The 27,682-nt window shown below is 44.1% G+C and overlaps 5 protein-coding genes across 8 annotated transcripts; 3 read left to right on the top strand and 2 right to left on the bottom strand.

Annotated features, from left to right (window-relative positions):
- Positions 1-1,646: 1,646 nt before the first annotated feature.
- Positions 1,647-3,095, bottom strand: sowahab (sosondowah ankyrin repeat domain family member Ab). Its single transcript, XM_067248397.1, has one exon. It carries the CDS (start codon positions 3,093-3,095, stop codon positions 1,647-1,649), a length of 1,449 nt encoding a protein of 482 aa, XP_067104498.1.
- A 903-nt stretch (positions 3,096-3,998) lies between these two features.
- LOC136953851 (septin-8-A-like) lies at positions 3,999-16,540 on the top strand. 2 transcript variants are annotated; one of them, XM_067247293.1, is made up of 10 exons: positions 3,999-4,064; positions 7,440-7,554; positions 7,696-7,891; positions 10,313-10,499; positions 11,062-11,223; positions 12,509-12,605; positions 13,168-13,336; positions 13,469-13,601; positions 14,317-14,504; positions 16,421-16,540. In XM_067247293.1, the coding sequence occupies exons 1-10, from the start codon at positions 4,035-4,037 to the stop codon at positions 16,473-16,475; spliced, it is 1,332 nt and encodes a 443-aa protein (XP_067103394.1). In that variant the 5' UTR covers positions 3,999-4,034; the 3' UTR covers positions 16,476-16,540. The 2 variants fall into 2 exon arrangements, with proteins under 2 accessions (XP_067103394.1, XP_067103395.1); XM_067247294.1 differs by lacking the exon at positions 16,421-16,540 and adding an exon at positions 14,890-15,639.
- Positions 16,541-17,853: 1,313 nt separating this feature from the next.
- ccng1 (cyclin G1) lies at positions 17,854-21,672 on the top strand. Of its 2 annotated transcripts, XM_067247148.1 has the most exons (7): positions 17,854-18,031; positions 18,820-19,083; positions 19,368-19,621; positions 19,700-19,778; positions 19,963-20,073; positions 20,338-20,499; positions 20,684-21,672. In XM_067247148.1, the coding sequence occupies exons 2-7, from the start codon at positions 18,820-18,822 to the stop codon at positions 20,711-20,713; spliced, it is 900 nt and encodes a 299-aa protein (XP_067103249.1). In that variant the 5' UTR covers positions 17,854-18,031; the 3' UTR covers positions 20,714-21,672. The 2 variants fall into 2 exon arrangements, with proteins under 2 accessions (XP_067103249.1, XP_067103248.1); XM_067247147.1 differs by having other exon boundaries at positions 20,338-21,672.
- On the bottom strand, positions 21,529-23,479 carry nudcd2 (NudC domain containing 2). Its single transcript, XM_067247149.1, has 4 exons — positions 23,146-23,479; positions 22,956-23,004; positions 22,694-22,845; positions 21,529-22,288 (listed from the first exon to the last, which is right to left on the bottom strand). The coding sequence occupies exons 1-4, from the start codon at positions 23,332-23,334 to the stop codon at positions 22,205-22,207; spliced, it is 474 nt and encodes a 157-aa protein (XP_067103250.1). The 5' UTR covers positions 23,335-23,479; the 3' UTR covers positions 21,529-22,204.
- Positions 23,187-27,340, top strand: aup1 (AUP1 lipid droplet regulating VLDL assembly factor). Of its 2 annotated transcripts, none has more exons than XM_067247146.1 (12): positions 23,187-23,322; positions 24,431-24,568; positions 24,703-24,853; positions 24,972-25,159; positions 25,349-25,421; positions 25,568-25,641; positions 25,808-25,874; positions 25,960-26,065; positions 26,189-26,314; positions 26,398-26,537; positions 26,688-26,764; positions 26,881-27,340. In XM_067247146.1, exons 1-12 carry the CDS (start codon positions 23,300-23,302, stop codon positions 26,906-26,908), a joined length of 1,191 nt encoding a protein of 396 aa, XP_067103247.1. In that variant the 5' UTR covers positions 23,187-23,299; the 3' UTR covers positions 26,909-27,340. The 2 variants fall into 2 exon arrangements, with proteins under 2 accessions (XP_067103247.1, XP_067103246.1); XM_067247145.1 differs by lacking the exon at positions 23,187-23,322 and adding an exon at positions 23,574-23,754.
- The last annotated feature ends 342 nt before the right edge of the window (positions 27,341-27,682 follow it).

Genomic DNA, 27,682 nt, shown 5'->3' on the forward strand with positions numbered 1-27,682 from the left:
GTAGACATCGCTAACTCCCTCTGTCTAATCCTTAATGTACATTTTTTCTAAACTTTTTTCCCCCCACACACAGTGAGAGGAGAGGAAGGAGAGAGGAGAACAGAGAAGCCTAAAACAGAGTAGATTAAAGCAGAGCAGAGTACAAACGAGTACAGTAGAGTCCTGATCAATGATGCAAAATATTTTTGTGAAAACTTTTTTAATAAATGTTTTCTACCTTTCAAAACTCTTCCACAATCTTTTGGAAAAAATCTTTTGGAAAATATATTTTTTCGAAAAACATTTAGAGGCTGCAGTAATTGGAGGCTGCAGTAATTGGAGGCTGCAGTACTTAGAGGCTGAAGTGAAAATGTAAGAAGTAGAAACTACAGATATTTGTGTAAAAATGTAAGGAGTGAAAGAAAACAGTTATCAGAAAAATAGTGAATTACAGTACTGATACCAGAAAAATCTATTTAAGCACAGTAACGAAGTATTTTTACTTTGTTATTCCCCATCTCTGCAATTCCTCATGTTTAAGTTCAAGGTAAACAAGATGTCATTCATTTAAAACTACTTAGAATGTGTAATTATCTTTATTAAGTACTTAGTTTCATACAAAAATAATGTGAATTTTACCAATTTAAGAGAATCAGAATTCGGTTTATTCGCCATGTATGTTATACAAACACGGAATTGACTGTGGCAGGGAGGTGCAAAACACTAAATATATACGAATCTTAAATTAAGTAAAAGTACAAAAGTTTAACTATTTCTAAGAACTAAACAATCTAAGAATACAACAATTTAAATATAAAATAAAATATGTATAAAAATAACAATAAGAATGAGCAGCGTGAGCTCTATATATTTAAGATATCATTTTAAACTTTAAATTATCTCACTCACAGGTCCCCAGGAACACAACCAGATTCAGAAACAGAATAAGAGCATCACATTCATTAATGTTTATTGTCACTCAAGACAAGGGACCCAAGCCTAGCCTAATGTAATTCTAGGCAATTACAATACTTTAAAGACATTACAAGTTATTAAATACAATTCACATGTTAGAGGATATCAAAATATCAATATTCTGAATATCAAATAGCGAGCTAATACCCACCCTGCTCTATATTGGAAAATCCTTATTTGTACATGTGCATCTTCATCCTCCTGCCCCCAGTAGATGCCCCCAGCCTCTCCTAGTCCCAGCCTCCTAGTTCCAGGGTGAGATGCCTCCAGCCTCTCCTAGTCCCAGCCTCCTAGTCCCAGGGTGAGATGCCCCAGCCTCTCCTAGTCCCAGGGTGAGATGCCTCCAGCCTCTCCTAGTCCCAGCCTCCTAGTCCCAGGGTGAGATGCCCCCAGCCTCTCCTAGTCCCAGGGTGAGATGCCCCCAGCCTCTCCTAGTCCCAGCCTCCTAGTCCCAGGGTGAGATGCCTCCAGCCTCTCCTAGTCCCAGCCTCCTAGTCCCAGGGTGAGATGCCCCAGCCTCTCCTAGTCCCAGGGTGAGATGCCTCCAGCCTCTCCTAGTCCCAGCCTCCTAGTCCCAGGGTGAGATGCCCCCAGCCTCTCCTAGTCCCAGGGTGAGATGCCCCCAGCCTCTCCTAGTCCCAGCCTCCTAGTCCCAGGGTGAGATGCCCCCAGCCTCTCCTAGTCCCAGCCTCCTAGTCCCAGGGTGAGATGCCCCCAGGCAGCATCTTGTGTTTCCTCCGGTGCGCCGTCCCGTGAGGCTGCATGAAGAGTCTGCTTAGGGTGTTTATCCCTCTGGGCATGTCCCTGTCCTCCTCCTCCCTCCCGTGTGCCTGGGCCCCGCCTCCCAGCAGCTGCTGCAGCTCAGGAGACACACCTGGCCCAAGGTAATGCAGCGGCTTCTTCCCATCATTGTCCCGGATGTTTGCGTTGGCTCCGTAGAGCTTCAGCAGCAGAAGCATCAGCTCTGCATGGCCGTGCAGGGCAGCGAGGTGCAGCGGTGTGTAGCCTCCATGCGTGCGAGCGTTCACATCCACTCTCGCCTCTGTCCTGCGTGACACATCCATGATGGTGTGCACCATCTCACTGTGGCCGCTCTTAGCCACCCAGTGCAGCGCTGTGAATCCAGACATGAAGTCTTTCCTGGTCGCCAGCTGGCTGTCCTGCTGCAGCTGGGCGTGGATCTGACCCCACAGCCCAGAAGCTGCCGTCACCAGCCACCGGTGGCCCCCCGGCGGCAGGGGGACACACCCCAGGCCCTGCTGGTCCTCTGCTGCTCTACAGGTCCTGCTTCTCCTGAGCAGGGGAAAGCCTGGGGCTCGTATCTCCTCCTGGGACAGCTCTCTCCACAGGGAGGCACTCGGCTCTGAGCCCACCCAGCCTGGACCATTAGGAAGAGGCATGAAATCTCTCTCTGACGATGAAACTGGCATCTGCATCAGAGACTTTGATCCAACTGGGGTTTTCAATCCAGAAAAGGTTGGTATGCAGTTTAACTCATCTTGTCTTGCCGGGGGTGAATCACCACGGGATGGAGATTTGACTGGCACGATAGGAAACACTGGGCCAGTCTTTCCCGTTTTGATCACCTGATCATAAGAAACGTTCAGGACCTTGATTACGGTAGGGGGGTCTTCGTTACAAGTCTTACATGACCCACCGTTTCTTAAGCCTCTTCCTATGTTACTGATATGCACAGGCGTATGTTGGAAATCAGCCCTATTGTTCAAACAATTTCCATTCCTGTTTGAGGAGTTGCACGTATTGTTGTTTTGAATATCCAAGTTCGGTATGTTGACAGATTCGTATTTAACTAAAGCACTGAGCTCCGATACCGTCGGTGAGAGGGACAAGGTCTGGCTACTAAAGCTGTCGTCTAAATCCGAATTTTGCGCGCTATATTTCATACCCACTTTAACAAAGTCCTGATATCTTTTTTTCACTACCACAAACTTGACTTCATTGACTTGTTTCACAACCGCAACACTGTTCACGAATTTCTTAAAAATATCCCTATTATGCGTCTTCTCTGCGGGATCGCTACAATTTAGTTGACATTTGAAATTATTTACCAACTCAGAATTTTTCACTTTTCCGCCGTTCTCCAACAAAAACGTCAAAATAGATTCTTGAGTCAAAGCCATATTTTCACCTCTCAATCCGTTGACAAGATATCAGCGGGATGCAGGAAAACCAGTTTTTCTTTGACTCTTTGCTGCAAATCCCGCCGTCCGTCTTTTCTCTTGAGCTGCTCCGTGTGATGGTCAAGTAGTATTATCTCTTCCCCCTCGTCACTACCTGCTGCTTCCGGTGTCTGGACTATAGTTTCTTGCCATTTTCTTTTCGCTTGAACGCGGTATTTAATTCTCCAAAAGGCAGAACGCGCATGAAAAGCGCGCCCCCGATGCTTGTTCTGTCTGTTCTTGAGCTCGGTGACGCCTGATGCTATGGAATCAGCTCAAACATTACTAAGTAAATAGGTTCAAGGTATACAGACTACACACATATTTGAACATGTTTTGGCTATTAATGTAGGCTACATCTGTAAGTTGCATTCAATTAATTAGCCTACGTTGTTTGTTAATAGCCTAAACACCTGTTTACATTTTACATTTAGTCATTTAGCAGACGCTCTTATCCAGAGCCTGTTACATGTTGTTATAACTGTTGCGATGTTTGTCGATAGGTTTCTGTGAGGCATAGGCCTATGTGGTAAAGCATCCTGTTAACATGGCCCCTACATTTTATTAACATCATTTTGATGTCACATTGTGTTTGATGATACGGTTTTTTGTTACTAACGAGTTATTATAGCATCTACGTCCTGTAGGCTATTACCCACTCCTGTAATATTGCAGTAGGCCTATGCCTGCTTGTAGTTAAGTCTGGTTGCTTTTGACAAACATCGGTTCAAATCAAGAAGCCGAGTGCCCGAGGTCTGGACGTGCTTAGTGAATGGCATTCCAGCACCGAGGGGGTGTAGCCACGAAGTAGCCATATTGAATGAATTGAGCCGTTCCCCCAGTCAAACCCAGTCCCGATGAAGACAGGTCCTCGAAGATTCTCTCCGTACTCCTTGCACGATGGCGGCTACGGACATGGACATTTTCGCTGTAAGTAGCCAGGCCTATTGGTTTAGGGTTGTCATGTTTTCAGTTACCCTTGTTCGTTAACTGGGGCTTTTGTGATGCTGCATGTGGCCCAATGTTCAGGTGTAGTCTGAATGCGCCAATCGTACGAGGGCTACGAACCGTGATTTGTCTTTCGATGTCAACAGTCGGGCTTAGCTAATTTCTGCTTAAAATAAGACTTGTTTATTATCTCAATATTCAGGTTTAGGTCTATTGTGAAATTCCGGGTTTTAAATAGGCAATGCAAATCACGCTACTGCACACGATTCTCGCTGTCAGAGTAAAACGATGACACATACTCAGTTCACGGATCAGTGGATGTGACGTTGCTAAATTGTAAGAGTTACATGTTATCTTTAACTGCATTTATTCAGGTTACTTTTTTATTTAGAAGGTTACTTTTTGTAGCTGCTCACACACGGAATGAAGTGAGAGTGGAACGGGGTGGGCTACGGTGTTTATAGAGTAGGTTGTAACATGGACTAAGAGGATAGTGGGATAATGAGATAAAGAGCACACTCCTCTGTCTCCTCTCATCCTGTAAAATAACAGCCAGATAAAGGCACTCATGTGCACATGTGTGTGTGTGTGCACATGTGTGTGTGTGTGTGCACATGTGTGTGTGTGTGCACCAGGGATATTGTTGATGGTTGTGTGAAGCATATCCAAGTCCTCATGGTTTCTCTCTGAGGTACCAGCTGTGTGTTCCTCACAGGTCTGTGTGTTCCACACTGGGAACACATAGGCCAGTTATCACACATGGGACAGGCCCCTATCATTCATATCATTTATTCAAAAAGTATCACAACTGTTTCAAAAACCTTATAATTAATAGACGACATTGTGGATTTTTTGACAAATATTTTTAAAACCTCTTCATAAGATTTAATTGTCAAATGGTTGCAGAAAGCTAGTATCTTTGTGTCTTGGCTGATACATCTAGGTTGTCGTTGGAGCAAAACATGACATGCACCTAGTGATATAGTCATTGCATCTAGTCTTTTACTGTTATACAGTTAGGTCCATAAGTATTTGGACATTGACACAATTATCATCATTTTGGCTCTGTATACCACCACAATGGATTTGAAATGAAACAATCAAGATGTGCTTTAAGTGCAGACTTTCAGCTTTAATTTCAGGGTATTTACATCCAAATCAGGTGAACGGTGTAGGAATTACAATACATTTGATATGTGGCCCCCCCTTTTTAAGGGACCAAAAGTAATTGGACAATTGGCTGCTCAGCTGTTCCATGGCCAGGTGTATGTTATTCCCTCATAAAGGGAGTTCGTTATTTCATTGACAAGGAGCAGATAAAAGGTCTAGAGTTCATTTCAAGTATGGTATTTGTGTTTGGAATCTGTTGCTGTCAACTCTCAATATGAAGTCCAAAGAGCTGTCACCATCAGTGAAGCAAGCCATCGTTAGGCTGAAAAATCAAAACAAACCTATCAGAGAGATAGCAAAAACATTAGGTGTGGCCAAATCAACTGTTTGGTACATTCTTAAAAAGAAAGAACGCACTGGTGAGCTCAGCAACACCAAAAGACCCGGAAGACCACGGAAAACAACTGTGGTGGATGACAGAAGAATTCTTTCCCTGGTGAAGAAAAAACCCTTCACAACAGTTGGCCAGATCAAGAACACTCTCCAGGAGGTAGGCGTATCTGTGTCAAAGTCAACAATTAAGAGAAGACTTCACCAGAGTAAATACAGAGGGTTCACCACAAGATGTAAACCATTGGTCAGTCTCAAAAACAGGAAGACCAGATTAGAGTTTGCCAAAAAACATCTAAAAGAGCCTGTACAGTTCTGGAACAACATCCTATGGACAGATGAGACCAAGATCAACTTGTACCAGAATGATGGGAAGAGAAGAGTATGGAGAAGGGAAGGAACTGCTCATGATCCAAAGCATACCACCTCATCAGTGAAGCATGGTGGAGGTAGTGTTATGGCGTGGGCATGTATGGCTGCCAATGGAACTGGTTCCCTTGTATTTATCGATGATGTGACTGCTGACAAAAGCAGTAGGATGAATTCTGAAGTGTTTCGGGCAATATTATCTGCTCAGATTCAGCCAAATGCTTCAGAACTCATAGGACGGCGCTTCACAGTGCAGATGGACAATGACCCGAAGCATACTGCGAAAGCAACCAAAGCGTTTTTTAAGGCAAAGAAGTGGAATGTTCTGCAATGGCCAAGTCAATCACCTGACCTAAATCCAATTGAGCATGCATTTCACTTGCTAAAGACAAAACTGAAGGGAAAATGCCCCAAGAACAAGCAGGAACTGAAGACAGTTGCAGTAGAGGCCTGGCAGAGCATCACCAGGGACGAAACCCAGCGTCTGGTGATGTCTATGGGTTCCAGACTTCAGGCTGTCATTGACTGCAAAGGATTTGCAACCAAGTATTAAAAGTGACAATTAGATTTATGATTATGTTAGTTTGTCCAATTATTTTTGGTCCCTTAAAAAGGGGGGGCCACATATAAAATGTGTTGTAATTCCTACACCTTTCACCTGATTTGGATGTAAATACCCTGAAATTAAAGCTGAAAGTCTGCACTTAAAGCACATCTTGATTGTTTCATTTCAAATCCATTGTGGTGGTATACAGAGCCAAAATGATGATAATTGTGTCAATTTCCAAATACTTATGGACCTAACTGTATGTTAACAAGATTCAACAAGACATTTTCACCTGGCTATATCCAATGTTTAGAGATGTTGTGGTATTTATGCAAATTAGCGCATACTTAATTAGATTATGCACCATTTTCCCATGTTAACGAACAATTTAAAAAACCTTGTAATACATTTTTTGTTTGTCTTGATGTAAGTAATCAACTCAGTAATTTTCATGGTGATATCTAAAGGTTAAATATGGTACCCTATTCACATGAGAAAAAGAATGAATAGGTGTATGAATAGGCTATATTTGGGTATTTTTTTAAACTTTCCCCTAATGGGATTCTTCCGGGGTTTCTTTTCCTTACTCAGAACATATTGACGATACACAACCAGTTGAGTTTGCTTCTGTTGCAATTTGTCCCAGGTTGACCCCGATTTTGGCTTAAAGTGACTGGACTAAAAGAACAGATTTTTACTATAACTTGGTTTTATTTGAGGGCAGTGAAGGACTCAGTGCATCTTCAAATGTTAAGATGTTGGGTGTTCTAGTAGGATGTTTATTATGAACTTATTCATGCAGATTCATCCCTGTTTTATTCAAACCCTCTACCTGTAATTAGTACATACATTTTCCATAAATAATGCAGGAAAAACATAGCGACACAGAACCCAGTAGTCATATCAAGAAAGCAGTCCTCATTCTGTGTTTTGTGTCTCAGGATGAAGAGAAGAGGAAGCTGGAGTTGGGCGGCCGTGTTGGGTTCGACAGCTTACCTGATCAACTGGTCAGCAAGTCCGTCACACAGGGCTTCTGCTTCAACATCCTCTGTGTGGGTATGTATCCATGGAGATGTGAGGAGACAGGAGTGTTGCCCCTGGTGCAGTCTGCTTCTCAGCGCCACAGAAACTGGAGAGAAGGATTATACGCTGAATCTGATTCAACTGATAACATTTTGTTTCTTTTTTCTTTTCTAGGGGAGACTGGGATTGGAAAGTCCACTCTGATGAACACCCTTTTCAACACAGAATTTGATAATGAGGAGGCCAGCCACTACCAAGACAACGTCCACCTGCGTCCGAAAACCTACGACCTGCACGAGAGCAGCGTCCACCTGAAGCTGACCGTGGTGGACAGCGTGGGCTTTGGGGACCAGATCAACAAGGAGCAGAGGTGAGGTTACCAGGGGTTACCAGGTGCTATAGGGGTAGATGTGAGGTTAGCAGGGGCTATAGGGGTAGAGGTAAGGTTACCAGGGGCTATAGGGGTAGAGGTGAGGTTACCAGGGGTTAGCAGGGGCTATAGGGGTCGAGGTGAGGTTACCAGGGGCTATAGGGGTAGAGATGAGGTTACCAAGAGCAGAGGTGAGGTTACCAGGGGTTACCAGGGGCTATAGGGGTAGTGGGGAGGTTACCAGGGGCAGTATGACCCTGATCTGTGACGATGCTCCCAGAAAGACGAAACTGTACACTGTTGCTATGCCCCATTAAAGCTTGAAATGTGACTGTTCTTATTGGCTAAACAAAGTATTTTGAGAGTATTTGCAAGTAGTATTTGACCAAGGTCTGTGCCTTTTGTAGCTCTATTCATGGTGTTGAAGTAGAAGAACCCTAACCCAGAAGACTCTTCTGGGTTAGGGTTAAGGTTTCTAGGGTTAGGGTTAGTAGTAGGTAGGACTCTTCTGGGTTAAGGTTAGCATCTGCTAAATGGATACAATTTAATATAATGTAACCGGACATTATTAAGTGATCCACGGAAGGTCTCGCCTCCCAGACCAGCTAACTGGGTGTGGGGCTTTGGACTTTGTGTGGGCATGAATGAAAGGGGAAGAGATGGTAGAGAATGACTGGTGGAACTAATGTGATCTCAAAGGACTTGGTCCAACGAGAGAGAAAAGGATTCTTGGCAACTACTGATGTAGTTGAGACTGTTACCAAGATACAATGGTAATTTTTTCTGCCTTTGAAAGAGGCCTGGTAACCTGGAACTATTCATTTTCGGCGGTTTTAAACACATTAATGCATTTTTTGTATGTAACAATTTGAATACAAGTATTCAGTTAATTACGGACTGCATCTGATTATCATTGTACCATGTGATTCTCATTGTACCATGTTATTATCATTGTACCATTGGCTACATTGAGCATTTTATTCCTTTAGCAGATGCTTTTATCCCAAGTGCAGCAGAAGATGAAGGGTCAGAATCACGATAGTTCATGTCACATACCTTATCTTTTGCTGAAACAACCAGTGTTGGGCAAGTTACTGAAAATTAGTAATTAGTTACAGTTACTAGTTACTTCTTTTAAAGGTAATTGAATTACTTCACCAGTTACTGTATATCAAAAGTAATTAGTTACTAGGGAAAGTAACGTTTAGGTAACTTTTATGTCTGCTTTTTAAATGTAATGAATATGAACAGTACTTAAGTCAAACACAATAAACATATTTTTTAGACCTATTTATTGTAATCAAGAGGGCAACAGGCCTTCAAATCAATTAGTAGTTCAAAAGTCCCTTTTAATACTTTAATACAAAATAACTGTCTCAGTCATTTAACAGTGTTTTTCTTTTACCAAATTTGGCCCAATGAAATAAAAGTGATTGGCTTACAGTATTAACACTAATTAAAAGAGAAAATGAAGGTGCCTTCAGCATCCGTAGGGCTGGGGTCTTCCGCTACTAGCTTTGTCGAAGCGTGTTGTTTCAACAGGTGCTTCATAAGATTTGAATTGCTACTCTTAGATGTGGATAGCTTCTTTGCACCTGCACATAATTTACAACTCACCACTACATTTTTGTCTTTAATTTCAACGAGCGAAAAGTAATGACCATACTTCCAGGAGATAAAGTCATCAAATCAAATTTATTTGTATAGCCCTTTATACACGCAAGCATTTCACAGAGGGCTTCACATACGCCCATAGAAAGCTCATTCTATCCGCACTGTCGGCCATGATGTGGTTTAATGCTCATTGATTGACTCGATTGGTGTATCATTGCGCCACCAAGGTCCTGCGACATCAGATCAGAAGCAGCCTTCTATCTTGTCTTCAAGTGTTCATTTTTCCCAAAAGAGAATAACGCGAGTAACTAGGGAGTCAAGTGGCTGAGCGGTTGGGGAAGCGGGCTAGTAATCTGAAGGTTGCCAGTTAGATTCCCGGCCATGCAAAATGACGTTGTGTCCTTGGGCAAGGCACTTCACCCTACTTGCCTCGGGGGAGAATGTCCCTGTAGTTACTGTAAGTCGCTCTGGATAAGAGCGTCTGCTAAATGACTAAATGTAAATGTAAACAAACTCATTTAAATTTCAGTAATTGTAACTGCATTACTTGATAAAAATTATTATCATTACCGCTAAAAGTAGTGGAATTACAGCAATGCGTTAATTTGTAACGCGTTACTCCCTACGCTGGAAACAACGCCCCTGGTTGTAACAGGATTTTAGTGGACAAAGTCAAGACACTGTATTTACCAGGCACAGTGTACAGTAACATCTCAGCTACCAGGCACAGTGTAAAGTAACCCCATCTCAGCTACCAGAAACAGTGTAAAGTAACCACACAATTTCTCATGTGCTCTCTCCACACAGCTACAAGCCTGTTGTGGATTACATTGACACACAGTTTGAGAACTACCTTCAGGAGGAACTGAAGATCAAGCGTTCCCTCTTCAACTACCACGACAGCAGGATTCATATCTGCTTGTACTTCATCGCCCCCACCGGACATTCCCTCAAATCTCTGGACCTGGTCACTATGAAGAAGCTGGACAGCAAGGTATTTGCAAAATGTTCAAGATAGGTATAGGAAGCTAATTATCCAAAACATTCAACATTTGAATGGCAAGATAGTTAACTAAAACGTTCAAGATCGGTATAGGAAGGTAATGTTTCTCAAAAGAGAATGTGTAACCAGTTGTAACGCTATTATTGGGACAGGTAATGTCTCATGTATTGAGCAAAACTTTGTAGCTTGAGTCCCATGCTCGCCAAGCTCTCCAAGGCAGCTTATCAGGTGTCCAGCCTGTCAGGTGACCAGCGTATCAGGTGTCCAGCCTGTCAGGTTTTCAGCGTGTCAGGTGTTCAGCGTGTCAGGTGTTCAGTGTGTCAGGTGTTCAGCCAGTCAGGTGACCAGCCTGTCAGGTGTCCAGCCTGTCAGGTGTCCAGCCTGTCAGGTGTCCAGCCTGTCAGGTGTCCAGCGTGTCAGGTGTCCAGCGTGTCAGGTGTCCAGCGTGTCAGGTGTCCAGCGTGTCAGGTGTTCAGCCAGTCAGGTGTTCAGCCAGTCAGGTGTTCAACCTGTCAGGTGTTCAGCCTGTCATCAGAATGTCATGCCTCTGCAGGTGAACATCATTCCCATCATCGCCAAGGCAGACACGATATCGAAGAGCGAGCTGCACAAGTTCAAGATCAAGATCATGAGTGAACTGGTGAGCAACGGGGTGCAGATCTACCAGTTCCCCACGGAGGACGAGGCCGTGACAGAGATCAACTCCTCCATGAACGTGAGTCTGATGTCTAAAACACACACGCAGATACCTCAGAGCTGGCACACACACACATAAACAAACACACATACTCACTCACACCAGTAGCGGCTGGGAAGCCACCGCAAGGCGGGGGGGGGGGGGGGGGGGGGGGGGGGGGGGGGGGGCGGGCGCCGGCCTGCATTGCAAAAAACAGACTAGGCCTATAAAAACTTTGAGGGCGCTCATTGAGAGCCCCAAGTTTCAACTGCCAGGTAAAGGAAACCCGTGATGTAGGCAACGTAACAGATCTTCATCCACTTCCATGGGCTAAAAAGTCTCAAAATCACTGAATCTGGCAACAATGGCTTTTGCGTATCTTACGCGCACTTCTACGCCGTTACGCCTCTTGAATGCACACATTTAAAAAAAATTCATCATTACGTTTTGCAAGATGACGGTAGAGTAAAAGAAAATATGCAAGCGGTGCTCAAAAGCGCAGCAATAAATAGTTGTCTGAACAAGCTCGAGCAAAACATCCAAGATTACACACTTATTTAGACCAGCCAGAGAGGAAGCTATCATCAGCATCTCCACAGACAAAACACTCGAGCAGCAGCAGGTAGCTAGTAGCACCACGTCTTCACCAGCAACCAACAATAAATATACTTGCTTACTTATTGTCAAAAATAAATGTTTTCCATTCCCTCCATTGATTGTGTCTTATTTCATATTGGCGATGCTTTCCTTGGTGCTGAACTATCAGAAGGCTATAGCGCTGTCTTTCGTTTTGAACAATGACAAATAGGCTGCTGTTGTACTGAAGCAATTCTGCTTAGGTTATTTTTAAACTTTTTTATTTCTCTCTCACATTGCTGAATATAGGTTATAGTTAAAGGTAGACAGCAATCAGTCTATTGGCAGTGGTATAAGATAAAAGATAGAGAAACATTTTGAGTGGATTTAGGGGAGGGGCCTCGAGCTCCGACTTAGCGGAGAGGCCCCTCAAAGTCCTGGCCGCTACTGACTCACACACACACACATACACAAACATACATACATACTCACTCACACACACACACATACACAAACATACATACTGACTCACACACACACACATACACAAACATACATACTCACTCACACACACATACACACAAACGTACACACAGTGGGGCAAGCTTTCTGTCAGGCATTCCTAGTTACACCCAACACCACTGTACACATACCACTGACTCTGGGGAAGGGTTAACCCTAACCATCTAGTCTGTTGTTACCTAACCTTTGGTCTTGTGTGATTGACCTTGTGAGCCCTTGGTTCCAGGCCCACCTGCCATTTGCAGTTGTGGGGAGCACCGAGGAGGTGAAGGTGGGGAACAAGACGGTGCGGGCCAGACTCTACCCCTGGGGCACCGTGCAGGGTAGGTACCACTCCACTACGGTGGCCCTGAAATGCAAAACACACCCACTAATACGAGTACATCCCCCAAATGAAAACACTCCCCCCAAATACGAGTCAACTCCCCCCAAATAGGATGACTTGCTCTCCTCCCCCCAATACAAACATTACATTACGTAACTCAAAACAACATTACATTACGTAACTCAAAACAACATTACATAAACTCAAAATGGAAAGGGTAGGTACAACACTTTCGTCGCTGATTGGATGCACAGTAACTAACAGGAAATAAGAAATTGATCGACAAAAGTACAAAATGCAATAATGACAGAGTTATGTGCACCAGGACAGTTGTTTGGCCATCGAAGCGTCGAGGCACCACCATCCCAGAACATCACTGTAAAATAACACCCCAGATCAGTGTGCTAAAAAAGATAAACATGAGTCAGGGTATCGTACACACCCACACGTGTCCTTGTCTCATGGTGCTGATAGGGAGATCTGTGGGCATCTATGAAGCCCTCTGTGATGTTGCTTGTAAAACGGGCTGTACAAATACAAATGTGATTTGATGTACCCAGTTGAGAACGAGAACCACTGTGACTTTGTGAAGCTGAGGGAGATGCTGCTGCGGGTGAACATGGAAGACCTCAGAGAGCAGACACACACTCGCCACTACGAGCTCTACCGACGCTGCAAGCTGGAGGAGATGGGCTTCAAGGACACAGACCCAGACAGCCAGCCCTTCAGGTGAGGCTACCAGCACCACCTAGCTCCTCTACCAGCTACCCTATTTTATTCAACCAGTGGGGTTAAAGTGTGTGTCTGCGTGTGTGTCTGCGTGTGTGTGTGTCTGCGTGTGTGTGCATGTGTCCACCCCAGCCTCCAGGAGACGTATGTAACTAAGAGGAAGGAGTTCCTGGGAGAGCTGCAGCACAAGGAGGAGGAGATGAGGCAGATGTTTGTTAACAAGGTGAAGGAGACCGAGGCTGAGCTGAAAGAGAAGGAGAGAGAGGTAAACCAGTCTGGGAGGGGGTCGTCTTTAACCAGTTGTTGTGTCAAATGTCAAAGAGGATATAACAGAAGGTAGTCTTGCATGGGTGTATGACTACATGGAGGCTAAAATGAGCATGTGTCAGTGGACACTGGTTAACGGTAAGATCAAGGTCAAGATCTTTTATTGTTGCATCTCTGCTAAGCTGTATGTCTGTGAATCAGCTCCATGCATCTCTGCTAAGCTGTATGTCTGTGAATCAGCTCCATGCATCTCTGCTAAGCTGTATGTCTGTGAATCAGCTCCATGTATCTCTGCTAAGCTGTATGTCTGTGAATCAGCTCCATGCATCTCTGCTAAGCTGTATGTCTGTGAATCAGCTCCATGCATCTCTGCTAAGCTGTATGTCTGTGAATCAGCTCCATGTGTAACAGACGTGGTCTTGCAAGCTCCATCAGAGGCATACGGGCCACTGTTCACTCCGACCAGGAGTCGAACCGACCACCTCTGATTTCCCAAGCGCCACCACTACCAACTACGCCAACAAAAGCTAGCAATTCGTTGACGCGGGTGGCCTGTTACATACTTGAGGACTGAGTTTCACCGATACACACCAGCTACACATGCATCTCTGCTGAGCTGTATGTCTCTGAATCAGCTCCATGCATCTCTGCTAAGCTGTATGTCTGTGAATCAGCTCCATGCATCTCTGCTAAGCTGTATGTCTGTGAATCAGCTCCATGAGCGGTTTGAGCAGCTGAAGAGGATGCACCAGGAGGAGAAGAGGAACCTGGAGGATAAGAGGAGAGACCTGGAGGAGGAGATGAACGCCTTCAACAGGAGGAAGGTGGCAGCAGAGGCGCTGGTGGGACAAGCCCTGCAAGGATCCTCTCAACCCTTCAAGAAGGATAAGGACAAGAAGAAGTAAGTCTTCTTTGTTTTTTTCTCTCCTCTCTTACCAAGTACTCCTTCTCTCTCCACCTCTCTCTTTTTAACTCCCTCTCTCGCTGTGTAATGAGGTGAAAAGTGATGAAATATAACCAGATGAGTCCCCCTCACCCCCCCTCCCTCACCCCCCCTCCCTCACCCCCAACCTGTCCCCACCCTCATCCCCACCCCCACCCAGCTTACAGTGCAGTTAGAGCGCTGATCATACATTTGGTTCTTTCTACTTTAAAGTTTTCCTCTCTTTTCTTATCTTTAGTCTCATCTTACTATAGTTTTTAAGTTCGGTATGTCATTTATATTTTATATTTATTTTCATTTCAATATTTTATATTTTGTCATTTTAATGGTTTTCCCTTTTCAGTTGATTCATGGAACTGACATCCAGGGAAACCAGGGCTTTGTGCTCCATCATCATGGGAACTTTTGACTTTTGTAACTGAATACTGACTTGTATGTATGGACTCAGTGACACTGTGACACCTGTGTGTGTGCGTGTGTGTGTGTGTGTGTGTGTATGTGTGTGTGTGTGTGTGTGTGTGCGCGTGCGTGTGTGTGTGTGTGCGCGATGTGGCGCCCCTAATCCACTTGTGTTCTTATGGATCAGAAGGCGTCTAAGCTCAGTGGACTTGGTGTGTCTCGAATGCTGACTCCGCTAGATGTGTGAAAACACGCCTGGGGGCTCTGGTGCGATAACTAGGCTTATGTTGTTTCATGATCTCAAATCGTTTCCATCCTGTAGAGCACTTTTAACCCTGTGTTCCCAGGGATGGGTCAAGCTCTGGTGTAATGATGCAATTCACGCATGTATGAGTGTGTGTAAGTACTGTCTTAACATGGAATTATACATTTCTGTATTTATACATGCAAATGCTTGTGAAGCTACATAACTAAATATGACTAGTCTGTTAATCCACAACATTAATTTCTCCAGTGCTGTCTTATATTAATACAGTTCCTATGAGTATTAATACAATATCTATATCTAAAGATTCTGATAGTTTTTCAACTTAAAAATTTGCTTATGAAGCGGAATAGATCATGTATGTAGAATATATGAGACATCAATTCATGCATGGATCCGAAGTGAGAGGTTGTGTTTAGGCGATAGTCTCTGCTGTTTCAGGCACTCTGGTCAGTCCTGTCACAGTGTAACAGTGTTCTTGCTTGTTATGAAAATAAAGCAATGAATGGAAAATGGGCTTTACTTAAATTGGGTTTTTTCACGATATCTTGAAAAAAACTAAATGGAAACTGAAATTCAATTAATAGATTTATTTCCCAAACATTAAAATGTTCAATAACTTTCTTTGTTGTACATACAACTTAGTTAACTCAGTATAAGTGATTTCTGTGAATGCAGTGAATGCACGCGTGACACAGGTGCAGAGTAGGTTGCGTGCTGGTAGCTCATCCAATAGGATAAAAGGGCTACGATACATATTGTAAAACTATTTGCATTGGGATATATTGTGCCACAATATATTGTTACACCCCTATTATCCATCTTTGGTTTCTTTCCACATCCATCGATCCATCCCACCTCTCCTCCCTCCTCTCCTCCTCTTTCCTCTCCTCCCTCCTCTCTGTTAGCCTGGCTTATCTGGGTTAATAAACACTGGTTGAATCTCAAAATGAACAGCAGGTTTTGACACAGTATTTACTTGCTATAACCAGATAAGACTAACTATTTACCTAACATACTTTTAATAGTTTTAAGTGTTATTTTGCCACAAACTCTAAAGTGATAGGAATACATCTTTGTTTCATCCATGTTAATGCTTATGTTGGCCAATGATAGTTTATTAAAGTCAGTACCCATACATTTATTTTGGTCAGTTTAGTAGCGTTGCACGTCTGTCAGGATCTCTGACCTGATGTTCTTCTGTTTGTAGCTTCTTTAGTCTCCCGTCTGCGTGCTCCTTAACCTCAGGGAGGAATCTACACTAGAAGACTTTCTACCACAGAAATACATTTCCTTGTTTGAAACTAATAATCGAGTTTGCGTTTTTTTTGACGGTATGAAGCAAACATTTTCGAAGACCCTCTGTGCTCCTGTTTATGTCTGATCTCTTGTGATCTTCTCTGACCACTGTCTTCCAAACCTGCCTAACTCACGGGTGGTTACCCAGGTACAGATTAACTCTGAAGCAGAAGAAACAGGAAATCAGTGTTTTTCCCAGTTCAAGACCAGATTTAATCTGTGTTTAGGGGAAGCTAAAGAACCACTCTCTTCCTCAACCTCAGTAGCATGGTTACTCCTCTCTCTTCACCTGACACAGAATGCTTGCAGGTAACTATTAGATTCTCTTTATTTACTATTAAATGTGCTTTTACTGATGTTGCTGTATTTTGTTTCTGTTCATATTTATATATACCTATTTGACTGGTGTCATCCTAATGCACTGTGAAATTGTAAAGTTGAAAGGGGTTGTATTAAAAGAAGAAATGCTTAAAAGCCTTGTCAGAAAGGGTTATCAGGGTTGGTCAAATTATAAATAAGAAGCACTTTAATGAAACAACGCGTACACTAAATTATACACAATACCTATAAATGTGATCGTCGAGTTATTAAATAGCCAAACATTGTTGAAGGCTGAAGGGATTAACTGTCTTAATGAGACTAAACTAAAATGTGAATCGTGATTCAAAGGTTTTCTTATATAGTTAATCCATATTAAGTATTGTCTTCATGAGGTTTGTGCTTAATCATCCCGTATGGATTTGTATGTTTTTTTCTCAATGAATAAAGTACTTTGAAAGAACGTGTGTAATGTGAAGTTAATGAACGAAAAAAAAAATTAAACACATGTTTATATCATAGCTGAACAAGGGTGCGACTTTATAGCAATCTGCCACCACACTACTAGAATGTTCTGGACTGTCCCAGAAACAGGTAGGGGTCTAAAAGTTCTAGAAAACCAGCTGCTGGTTAATAGGCCTACAACCTGGCGCTGAAAAGGTCAATTCATAAGTATTTTTTCACCAATTTCCCAACTAATTTTGACTTTTTACATATACCTAATCTGTGTGTATTTCTGGAATTGAGTTAATCATTTAGTATTTGGAGGGAGGGAGAAGACATTGTGTATTGTCATAGGCCGAGCGTAATGTTCCAAAAACCGCTTCATCGTTTTATATTTAAGTAAAAAGGAACGCCTAGCAATCACTGCCCCCTGTCAGAGTGACTTCCGCGTTGATTTTTGCGATTTCATCGAATCAGACTCCAAAATGAGGGAGGGTCTTCCCTTCGACAGCTAATCAAATATCCCTTTGTGTGGGCGGGGCAGAGCGGCCGTACTTAAACCGCCGGAGCCCTTTCTCGGGCGCTTTATGCCAAGGGTAGGGAGTGTGCATAGGCGGAAATTTACGTTTGCTTGAAGCTTTCTTGTCGGAAGATCATACTGACACTTTTTTCATTTCCTTTCTAAACATTTTTATTTAGAACATTATTCTGTAAGATCTTGGATAACCATATTGCAACGCTTTCCATCACTTAAGATAAGGTAAGTTACCGTGATCTTCTATTGTAATTTCAAATCGTGTGCTAACTAGCTACCTTTTATTTAACAACTTGTTATAAAAACATTCGCTATAAATATTTGCTTGTCTCCTATATGTTTTAAACTTGAGTTACAATGTATAAATTAGTTTCATATGTAGCCTACCTCTTAGCTAACGTTAGCCTAACGTTTGCTGTGACGTTCAGTTATCGATGACAGGGCATTATAGCCTAAACGGTGCCTGCGCCTTTGACAGGAATATTTTAGTTATGTCATGTCATCCACTAGTGTAGTTTAAGAAAGTATTTAGAATGGTGTTTTTAAAAGTAGATATTCGCGTAATTGCGATACTGTGGTCGTGTCTATTGCTATCTTGGCTAGTCCATTGCTCTATGTTGGGGACATGCCCCGACATGCCGAAACGCTGCTGCCCTATTAGTGACGCACAGGCGTAGCCTACAAGGCCCGGGTCGCTCGCTACTCTAGCCCCCAAAAGTTAAGTTCTTAAATCAAAGAGTAAAATATGTCTATCCCCTATACATAGGTAAAACGCAATATGTTTGGGTGAAGAATAATTTTGGATCACACTGACATTCATGATTACTATAATTATAATGTAATTATTTGTGGCCAACTAGTCCAGTTCAATGACAATTTCAGCTAGGAATCTGACTCAGTAAATGAAAAGCGAATACCCGTCATTTAAAACATTGGTAGCGCATGGGGGTGGACTGCAGGTCCAAATATGATTATTCTTATCAGCGTTTGGTAACGTCTGTGACCCTCCGCAGATGATCGACACAGTGCCATCCCCAGCGGTCCAGCCCTTCTCCGCCCAGCTGCGCACGTTGACTGAGCTGGAGTCTCGCTACCAGCCAAAACTCACGGGCCTGCGGGTGATTGAGAGCGCTAACGACAACGGTCTGAGGATGACGGTGCGGCTGAGGGAGTATGAGGTGAAGGACCTGCTCTCTCTCACCCGGTTCTTTGGCTTCAGCTCGGAGACCTTCTCCCTGGCCGTCAGTCTGCTGGATCGGTTCCTCTCAGTCATGAAGGTGAGTGTGACCGTAGCTGCAGGCTGCACACACCACTAGACTCACTGGTTTGAAACATCTGGTGAATGAAGAAAATGTTTAGACAGGCAGCCTTTCATGTCTAGGTCTCCCTGGTGCATATTAACTCTCTCATATTAGTCTCTCTCAAATATTTACATGGTTGAATGTTGATGGTCATGTGCTACATGAGCTGTCAAAATGATAACGTCAAATCTCAACAGACATTTATTAAAGAACTATGCCATTATGTCTACATGTAGATTAACCAAGCTCTCCCCCTCCAGATCCAGCCCAAGCACCTGTCGTGCGTTGGCCTCTGCTGCTTCTACATTGCCATCAAGTCTTCAGAAGAGGAGAAGAATGTTCCCAACGCCGCCGATATGATCCGCATCAGCCAGAACCGCTTCAGCGTGTCGGACATGGTCCGCATGGAGAGGATCATCCTGGAGAAGCTGCTGTGGAGGGTTAAGGCTCCAACCGCACTGCTCTTCCTGCGCCTCTTCCACAGCCACGTGCAGGAGCAGCTGGGCTCTGACGGGTAGGCTGCTCATCTGGAGCGCAGTGGCTCTTAGAGGGAGAGCGTCTCTAACCCTAACAGGGCGTTTTGTCTCCACAGCCAAGAGGTGCTGAGGATTGAGAGACTGGAGGCTTTACTGAAAGCTTGCCATTGCTCGTTCGTCTTCTCCAAAGTTAAGGTAGGTTGATGTCTTGTCTTTCCATTATACACTTCAGCGGCACACTGTAAGCGCCAACTGTTATGCATGTTATGAAACGTGATATTGGACCTTTGTCTATTTTTAGTTGTGTCCTGGTGTGTCTTTATGAACCTCCTACAGTGGTGTGTCTCACTATGTTCCTCCCCTTACTCTCCCCTCCCAGCCCTCTCTGCTGGCCCTGGCTCTGCTGGTCCTGGAGATCCATGAGGAACACGACAGCGATCACGTCCACAAGCTAGTGGACGCTGTGCAGTCCCTCCAGCAGCTCCTGAGTGTGGGTGACCAGGGTCCTCTCTCTCCCCCCTCTCTATGTAACAGGATACTGAGTGGCATTTCTCACAGCTGCTGTTGTAGCCTTGTTGCACAGCTGAAGGCCTAAATGTGTAACCAGGGTTCATGGGAAATTTATAGTTGATCATTAATCAAGACGATGAGATGCTGGGTGCTAATGCCCTCTGGCTTGGGTTTAGTGGCTCTGTCTCACATAACAGCAACGTTTGCTTGATGTGAAGTGTTGTCCCTGTGTTCTGTTGGCCAGGTCAGAGACGGGGACCTGGTGTGTGTGCGGGAGCTGGTGGCTAAGTGTCTGGTGGAGTACTCCACCACCAGACGTTCCAGGCCCAACAACCAGAGGTTGCGCTGGGTGATCTCAGGACGGACAGCCCGGCAGCTGAAGCACAGCTACTACAAGATCACCCACCTGCCCACCATCCCAGAGTCTGGATGCTGAACCCACCTGCCCACCATCCCAGTCTGGCTGTTGAACCCACCTGCCCACCATCCCAGAGTCTGGCTGTTGAACCCACCTGCCCACCATCCCAGAGTCTGGATGCTGAACCCACCTGCTCACCATCCCACCATCCCAGTCTGGCTGCTGAACCCACCTGCTCACCATCCCAGAGTCTGGCTGCTGAACTGGCCCGAGCTGGAGGCGTATATGGCCACACTTCCTACTAAGAAATAAGCCTCCTACCACCGCCAACTATTTCCTTACAGAACTGCATTATGGATGATGGAGTTCTTTAAGGAAATGCCAACTACTACTTTGTTTCTATAGTTCTTGTTTATCCCCCCCCACCCGCCTCCTAAGTTTCTGTGATGTCGTTTTTTGGATAAGCTCACCATGACATCACATCTGTCTGGTCAACAGTGGGCATGTCTTGCTGCCCCCTAGTGAAGGATTTCCTTCCAGGTTGAATTGCTTGCACAAGTGTACAGTTATGCTCTGATGTTAATCAGTGTGAGGATGTTTTCTGAGACGTTCTGTAGCACCGGTTTCAGTTTTAAGCGAAGAAGTATGTAGAACCACCTAGGTCCTCAAGCCACCATGTGGAAGAGGAGGGAGAAGGGTTTTGTGAAGTGCACTAATAATGGAACCAAGAAATCGGGCCCAAAACCCTTCACTCCCACCCTAGGTTGACTTGTCCTAAATGCACACTCCTACCCAAGGTGATGAAAACAAACTTTATTTTTCTTTTTGATACTGTGAGGGTGTTGTGGTTTCCTCAGTGATGGAGGAGCTAGGTTGATCTGAAACATGGTTGAAGCTTGCCTGATATAGCGATGCTGTTTTAGCTCAACTACTCATAGTTACTTTGCAGCCCCCCTCCCAACAACTGACAAGATGTGTATTGTGGTAGTATTCACAAGTTGCACAAAATACAATTTAGATGTAGACAATTGTTACCATTTTAGTATATTGTGCCAAGGCAAAGGGCCCCTGAGTTGATCTATATAGGAAGTAAACTTTTTTCTTTACAAATTAAGTCCCTTTTTTTTTTTTTTAAGTATAACAAATGTTTTTACCAATTGGCTTAATACACATCTGTGTGCCCCATGTACAACCTTTCAATAAAACTTTATTGAAAAGCAATTTGTGCTTTACCTTGTCTTTGGACCAACCACGCAACAATGTGTTTCATAAGGAAAAACCATTTTATTCCACTTAAAATATATGCAATATACTTTGCTCAAAGCAACCCGGTTCACATATTCTTAGATTCAGTTTCTGAACCCCACCCTAGCCGACATGTTCAAAACACTCATGTGCAATGAGAACAGCTTGGAAGAATACACAGGACTTAAAAGGCAGGTGGTTGGCTGTTAAATTATGGCTTTCACTGTGCACTTGCATCCCCATGTATAAACCCTTCCCACTTTGTACATATCCACTGTTGGCGTGTAGCACTGGGATGACCCAGATCCCATGCCGTTAATCCCCAGCCCCCTGAGGGGACATGTGTTAGCACGTGACAATGGTTTTTACTTCCCCTTCAATACCGAGTTAAGAGTCGCTGCCATCCACCTGGCCAGCTGCTGGGGTCTCAGCCCGGACAGGAGAAGGTTCAGGGGTGGGGTCAAGACCTCCAGCATGGTGGTTCAGGACAGCACTGTGGATCATCACGTCACTTCTGCAGGTTGGAAAAGTCTGGCCCTCCACCTGCAAAGTTCCCAGAGATCTCTGCCCCACTGAAGTCAAACCCTGGATTCTGCAGGAGGACAACACCGGTTAGAGAGGGCATCAAAGGGATGGTACAAAAGGTTAGAGAGGGTATCATAGGGGTGGTACAACAGGTTAGAGGGCATCAAAGGGATGGTATAACAGGTTAAAGGGCATCACAGGGATGGAACAACAGGTTAGAGGGCATCACAGGGATGGTACAACAGGTTAGAGAGGGCATCACAGGGATGGGTGCAGCTCAGAGGTAAATCATCTCTGGCTTCCTTTGGAATCTCTTAAAAAGAAATAACTGTCAAATTAAATAGTTTTATATTGACTTTTTTTTACAAGAAAAGTCACAAAGGACTTTACAGCTCCCCATATAAATTGGCAGTCTACATAAGGGAATGATTTCCGGGCTTGGCCCAGGCAGATGTAAGGCGTGTTGGTGTACCTCTCTATGGAAGCGCTCCAAGGTGAGTTTGCGCTGCATCTGGTCCTGAACCCAGGCGTCCGCACAGTACTGCCCCTCCAGCAGAGACGCCCAACAGTTTCCTGCCTCCCGGTTTGTCTTCATCAATACGATGCGGATCAGACACTTGTCCTCTGGAGTGTGGGAGGGGGCGAGGGGTTGTACAGTATACATTCAACCATGGAACTAGGTTAATTAATGTAGCTTAACAGATACAATAGGTAGTGCTTAGCTGAGGACTTACCTAATGTCCATGTTCCTTCATCAGAAACTGTGGTTCCAAATAGCTTACCCTGAAAGTAAAAATGTGGTAATATTTCAGCCAGTAAGCTAATTCTGATTCTGATGGCATGTTGATGTCTACCAAATACATTATGGGATGACACAGAAGATCCAAATCACCATCCAGTGGTTTGAATTTGATTAATTGCTACCTTGAATATCTCTTGTCCTTTCACGTGCAGTTCAATGTGTTTTGATCCCAGATTGCATCTCACTTCTTTACCAGACGTGCCGTGAGGAACGTTTACTTCGATAAACACCTCCTCCATGGTTTGATACCAAGACCCCCACGATGTTCTACACAGGATGACTCCGCTCCTCTCCTCGAAGTGAGTTGACATGCTGCTTGCTTAGAACAACTTGAAATAATCAGTTCAAAATATTCATAAAGTTGGCTAAAATTAGCGTAGTAGTCCCATTAATGTTTGGTAAACACGTAACCACAATTAGCTCTAGATACTAGCTAGTTTTTCACTTCGTTACAATGGGGTTAAATTACAACTGCGCATGCTCGATGACCTTCCGGTTTGGAATGTGAAAACGCCCCTTCCTCGGTGCGGACTTCAGATCGACCAGACGGCAGCCGAGGCTAGCTGGGGATATTAGCCAGCCAGTTGGCTTAGTACTCAAGTGATAAGTCACTCAGAAGTTAGCTATCATCGCAGTTTTTTACGATGCAGAACAGCAATCGCTACAACTTCTTATCGAAGTAGTTGAACAATGGAAACTCGGGGAATTGAACATATGTTCGACTTTCAGCGGTAAATTGTTTTGGCAAATGTCGAAAGGGTCAAATTAGCACTAGCTCCGAAGCGATTTTGAGCTCTAGCAAGGGACGAACAATTTAGCTAGTTTGCTAATTGCATAGCTGCCTAATGTATAGAGCACTCCTTTGTCGTAGGTGTGTTGTAGATTTGTGGTATTGTGTCGAGAACTGTCTAGTTATCTATTTAGTGGTATTTTATTACAGTAGCTGGCTAGTTAACGTCACTTTTCATTGATAGCTCTAGTTAGTAGCGCTAGCAGTAATCATTGGAAATTGTCGATTAGCTAGGCTAGTGATGTTGGCTAGTTACTAGCTGGTAAGCCACGTTGTGTACGTGAGAATTTGTCGTTACGTTATTACACGAATTCCTAATTAGGAAACTTTAATTATCAACGTATACCTGGTTACCATTTACAACTTTAATTATGAACATTATAGTATTACATGTTTTGATATACTGTTACACAAATGGGATCTAGCTACAGCAAGTTGACCCGCTAGCTTGTTAGCTAGCTGTTGTTGGAGATAAACTGTGCGACCTGAGCCATTGCGCAACTAGTTTAGTGTGTTTAAATTGTAAAACTGTACAAGTCATGATAAATAGTAACAGGTCTAGGTGGTGACCTTCTTTTATAGCTGGTCTAATAGTTCTTTTTACGTTTGTATTATAGATTTCCTAACGATGGACTGGTTCGCCTCCTGCTTCTAATCTACTCTCCTATAGGCTTATGCCTGATGTTAATACGCATCTTTATAGGTGTACATGTGTTCTTAGTAAGCTGTGCACTGCCAGACAGCCTTATCAGACGGTAAGCACTAACTAACCCTGCCTTTTATGTAAACTTCTACTTCAAAAAATATGTTAAATAATGTTTCAATTAATTTATAGTCTTGATATCTTGTCTTCTGTTGTGATGTCTAACAAATCTTTTATGTAATCTAGATGCATTGTGAGGATAATGTGCTCGGTGCTTGGGATGCACGTAAGACAAAACAACCCACGCCTAAGAGACAAACGCGTGAAACTCTACATTTGCAATCACGTGACAGAGTTTGACCACAACATCATCAATCTTCTGACCTCTTGCAACACAGTGAGTGTAATATCCGTACCAAGTGTATCTGGGTGTTCTGATTCAGTTAAACATGTGGAGTGTGTGCAATCTGCAGCCAATGATTCAGTTAAACATGTGGAGTGTGTGCAATCTGCAGCCGATGCTGGACGGCTCAGCAGGGTTTGTGTGCTGGGCCCGAGGGTTCCTGGAGCTGGGCCCGGTCCCGGCCCCCGCCCAGCTGCAAGAGGTCCTGCAGAGGTACTCCTCCTCCCCCGGCACCCCGCCCCTGCTGCTCTTCCCCGAGGAGGACACCACCAACGGAAGAGCCGGCATGCTCAAGTTCAGGTTTGTCTCCATCTCGCCATTTAGAAGTGTCACTGGTTTGATAATCTTTCATTTTCATAATAATTTTTTCAAATCTTGTGTGCAAGTTTGTGCATGTTGGATAAACCAGATCAATAATAAAAGTTATTAATCATTGAACTGGCTGCGAACATGACATCTGTTACTGCTAACGGTGGTTCCCTCCTCTAGCCTGTGGCCCTTCTCTGTGACTGAGAGCCTGCAGCCTGTGGCCCTGCAGGTGAAGAGGCCATTCCTGTCCCTGGTAAACATCATGCTCCCACCTACTCTGAACCACACCAGCTGGTCATTGTGTATAATAGGGTCTGGGGTCATGTGTAAGAAGATGTGGAGTTAGGGTAAGACAGGTTAGCTGGAGGTGAAGAGATGTGTTGTTGATTTTCTCCTCAGAGCATCCCAGAATCCTCCTGGTTGACAGAACTGTTGTGGACCTTTTTTGTCCCGTATACAGTCTATCATGTAAGGTACTAAATAATTACTTTTTTTTTCCATTCACAATTATTTCAGGTTCTAGACGATCACAGATAATATGTATTCCTGCGAGAGCGCCACAGGCAGCAGTGGGTCTCAGTGTTCCAGAGAACAGCCTCAGCTCACACTCTGCTTTTCTTAATCTATTCCTCCTCCAAGATGGCTCCCGGCTGTGTCCAGGCAGGAGGGAGAGACCCTGCAAGACTTCACCAATAAAGTACAACAGGTGCAGAAGGTTCATGTTCACTTCCTCTGCTGCCAATCATCACTGGCTGCTACATTTTCAGATGACTTGACTGTGTGCCTTTCAGCTCCTTGCAGCTGAACTCAGTGTGGCGTCTACCCAGATCACTAAAGCAGATAAAGCTGAGCATATCAAAAGGACAAGACACGTTGCTCCGCACATCAACACGTCCAGTAAGCACACCACCTTCCAGTAACACCTCAGCATTACCAGTAACACAACCACCTTCCAGTAACATCTGGGCATTTTCCTGTGTGTGTGTGTGGTCTTGTGTGGGTGGTCGTGTGTTCCTGTAGGTGCCAGCCCCATCCCACGGGGGGCCCAGGTGCGTGGTGTGGACGAGGCTGGTCTCAGCAGGCTGGCCCTGCAGGTGAAGGATGTGCTGCCTGACGTCCCCCTCAGCGTTATCACCAGCGACCTCGGTACCCACACACTCACACCGCGCGCAGTACGCATGTTAAACCACAGAATAGTGGGTCTGTTTCTTATTAAATGTTCTCTACAGTGCAAACCAACTGTGTGGACGCCACCATCACTAACCTGCTGGAGAGGACTGAGGATTTCTCCTCTGGGCCGACCGGAAGCTCCGCCTTCACCTCCAGCAGGAGCTCCTCATCTGCCTCTTCTCCTCCCCCTGCTGTCAAGGTCCTCTTCCCCCACCCCTCCACTATCGAAGTACTCCCCACACACACACACACTATGAAGGTGTGTGTGTGTGTTAGACTGTGCTTTTGTTATTGTCTTATGCAAGGTTGGGGTTGTAGTCTGATGTAGGGTTCTTCTTGTCACCCACAGTGTTTTGGGAAGTCGCCAGTAGACAGACACATGTCTCTTCAAGAGAGGAAAGAGGCCTTGTATGACTTCGCTAGAAGGTAGGAGCCTGTGTTAATGTCATTCAGTCTGCAACAACAACCCATGCACATTTACAGTCTGAGTGACATTCTGAAGGAGTTCATGTTATAACACCTGTTTTCTTGTGTTTCTCCAGGCGCTACATTGAAAAACATGGACTGTAATTGGAGGACAGATTTTGAACAAGTAGAAGTGGTTCCTATTAGGAAAACCATCGTTGAAATCAAACAATAGCAAAGACATTTGAAAGGATTGGAGGAAATCAAGGAAATTTTCTTGTTGGATTTGTTTTTGCAACAAAATGAATATTTTGAAAATGGATTTTATTGACTACCCTAACTAGAGGAATATGTCAGGACTTCAGTGGATTGTTTTTTTTATTTGTTGGCATGATAAGTCTGCATGTGTCTTAAATAATTTGTTCTTGCAAAAATATATTATTTTGATAATGTGTCTTGTGATTGTGAAACACCACATTCTAATTATGTGCAGTGGTCTTGTGTAAGACAGGACACATGGACTTCATCAGTGAGAGTGTGTGTTTCTGCAATTACAGTTTTTGAAGACAATAAAGTCAATCATCTACAAATTTAAAACTTGTCTTAATGAAATTATGTAGCAAGTTCACACATCTGCTCTCAAGTGTATGTGTCGTTGAAATCGTTAAAGTATAAGTAAGAAATACTGGCATTGGCTATAAATTAAGTATCAAGATGGCTACACTGTCCTGCATAATATGCAGGTCTGCTCTTATTTTGACTAAAGCATGCTTAGTAAATGCGTGCTCCCCCTGTTGTGACCTCCCCCCCCCCCCTTTAATTAGTTCTGGAGCAGTGTGGCTAGAAGTCCTGCTGGAAGAGCAAGAGAGCTGACCAGATCCAGGCTGTAGGGGAGCTGACCAGATCCAGGCTGTAGGGGAGCTGACCAGAGCTTGTTGT

This window comes from Osmerus mordax, chromosome 12, assembly GCF_038355195.1.
Source record: "Osmerus mordax isolate fOsmMor3 chromosome 12, fOsmMor3.pri, whole genome shotgun sequence".
Taxonomy (NCBI): Eukaryota; Metazoa; Chordata; class Actinopteri; order Osmeriformes; family Osmeridae; genus Osmerus; species Osmerus mordax.

Excerpts from the sequence above, each read along its gene's own strand:
- sowahab (XM_067248397.1), bottom strand. The coding sequence starts at position 3,095 with ATGGCTTTGACTCAAGAATCTATTTTGACGTTTTTGTTGGAGAACGGC.
- ccng1 (XM_067247147.1), top strand. The coding sequence starts at position 18,820 with ATGATCGACACAGTGCCATCCCCAGCGGTCCAGCCCTTCTCCGCCCAG. Across the intron at positions 19,622-19,699 it reads GAGCAGCTGGGCTCTGACGG|CCAAGAGGTGCTGAGGATTG; the intron begins GTAGGCTGCTCA and ends TTGTCTCCACAG. Across the intron at positions 20,074-20,337 it reads CCCTCCAGCAGCTCCTGAGT|GTCAGAGACGGGGACCTGGT; the intron begins GTGGGTGACCAG and ends TCTGTTGGCCAG.
- aup1 (XM_067247145.1), top strand. The coding sequence starts at position 23,714 with ATGGAAACTCGGGGAATTGAACATATGTTCGACTTTCAGCG. Across the intron at positions 24,854-24,971 it reads TTCTGACCTCTTGCAACACA|CCGATGCTGGACGGCTCAGC; the intron begins GTGAGTGTAATA and ends TGCAATCTGCAG. Across the intron at positions 26,765-26,880 it reads TTGTATGACTTCGCTAGAAG|GCGCTACATTGAAAAACATG; the intron begins GTAGGAGCCTGT and ends GTGTTTCTCCAG.
- LOC136953851 (XM_067247293.1), top strand. The coding sequence starts at position 4,035 with ATGGCGGCTACGGACATGGACATTTTCGCT. Across the intron at positions 7,555-7,695 it reads CTTCAACATCCTCTGTGTGG|GGGAGACTGGGATTGGAAAG; the intron begins GTATGTATCCAT and ends TTTCTTTTCTAG. Across the intron at positions 14,505-16,420 it reads AAGGATAAGGACAAGAAGAA|CTTCTTTAGTCTCCCGTCTG; the intron begins GTAAGTCTTCTT and ends TTCTGTTTGTAG.
- nudcd2 (XM_067247149.1), bottom strand. The coding sequence starts at position 23,334 with ATGTCAACTCACTTCGAGGAGAGGAGCGGAGTCATCCTGTGTAGAACA. Across the intron at positions 22,846-22,955 it reads TGAAGGAACATGGACATTAG|AGGACAAGTGTCTGATCCGC; the intron begins GTAAGTCCTCAG and ends CCCACACTCCAG. Across the intron at positions 22,289-22,693 it reads TGGAGCGCTTCCATAGAGAG|AATCCAGGGTTTGACTTCAG; the intron begins GTACACCAACAC and ends GTCCTCCTGCAG.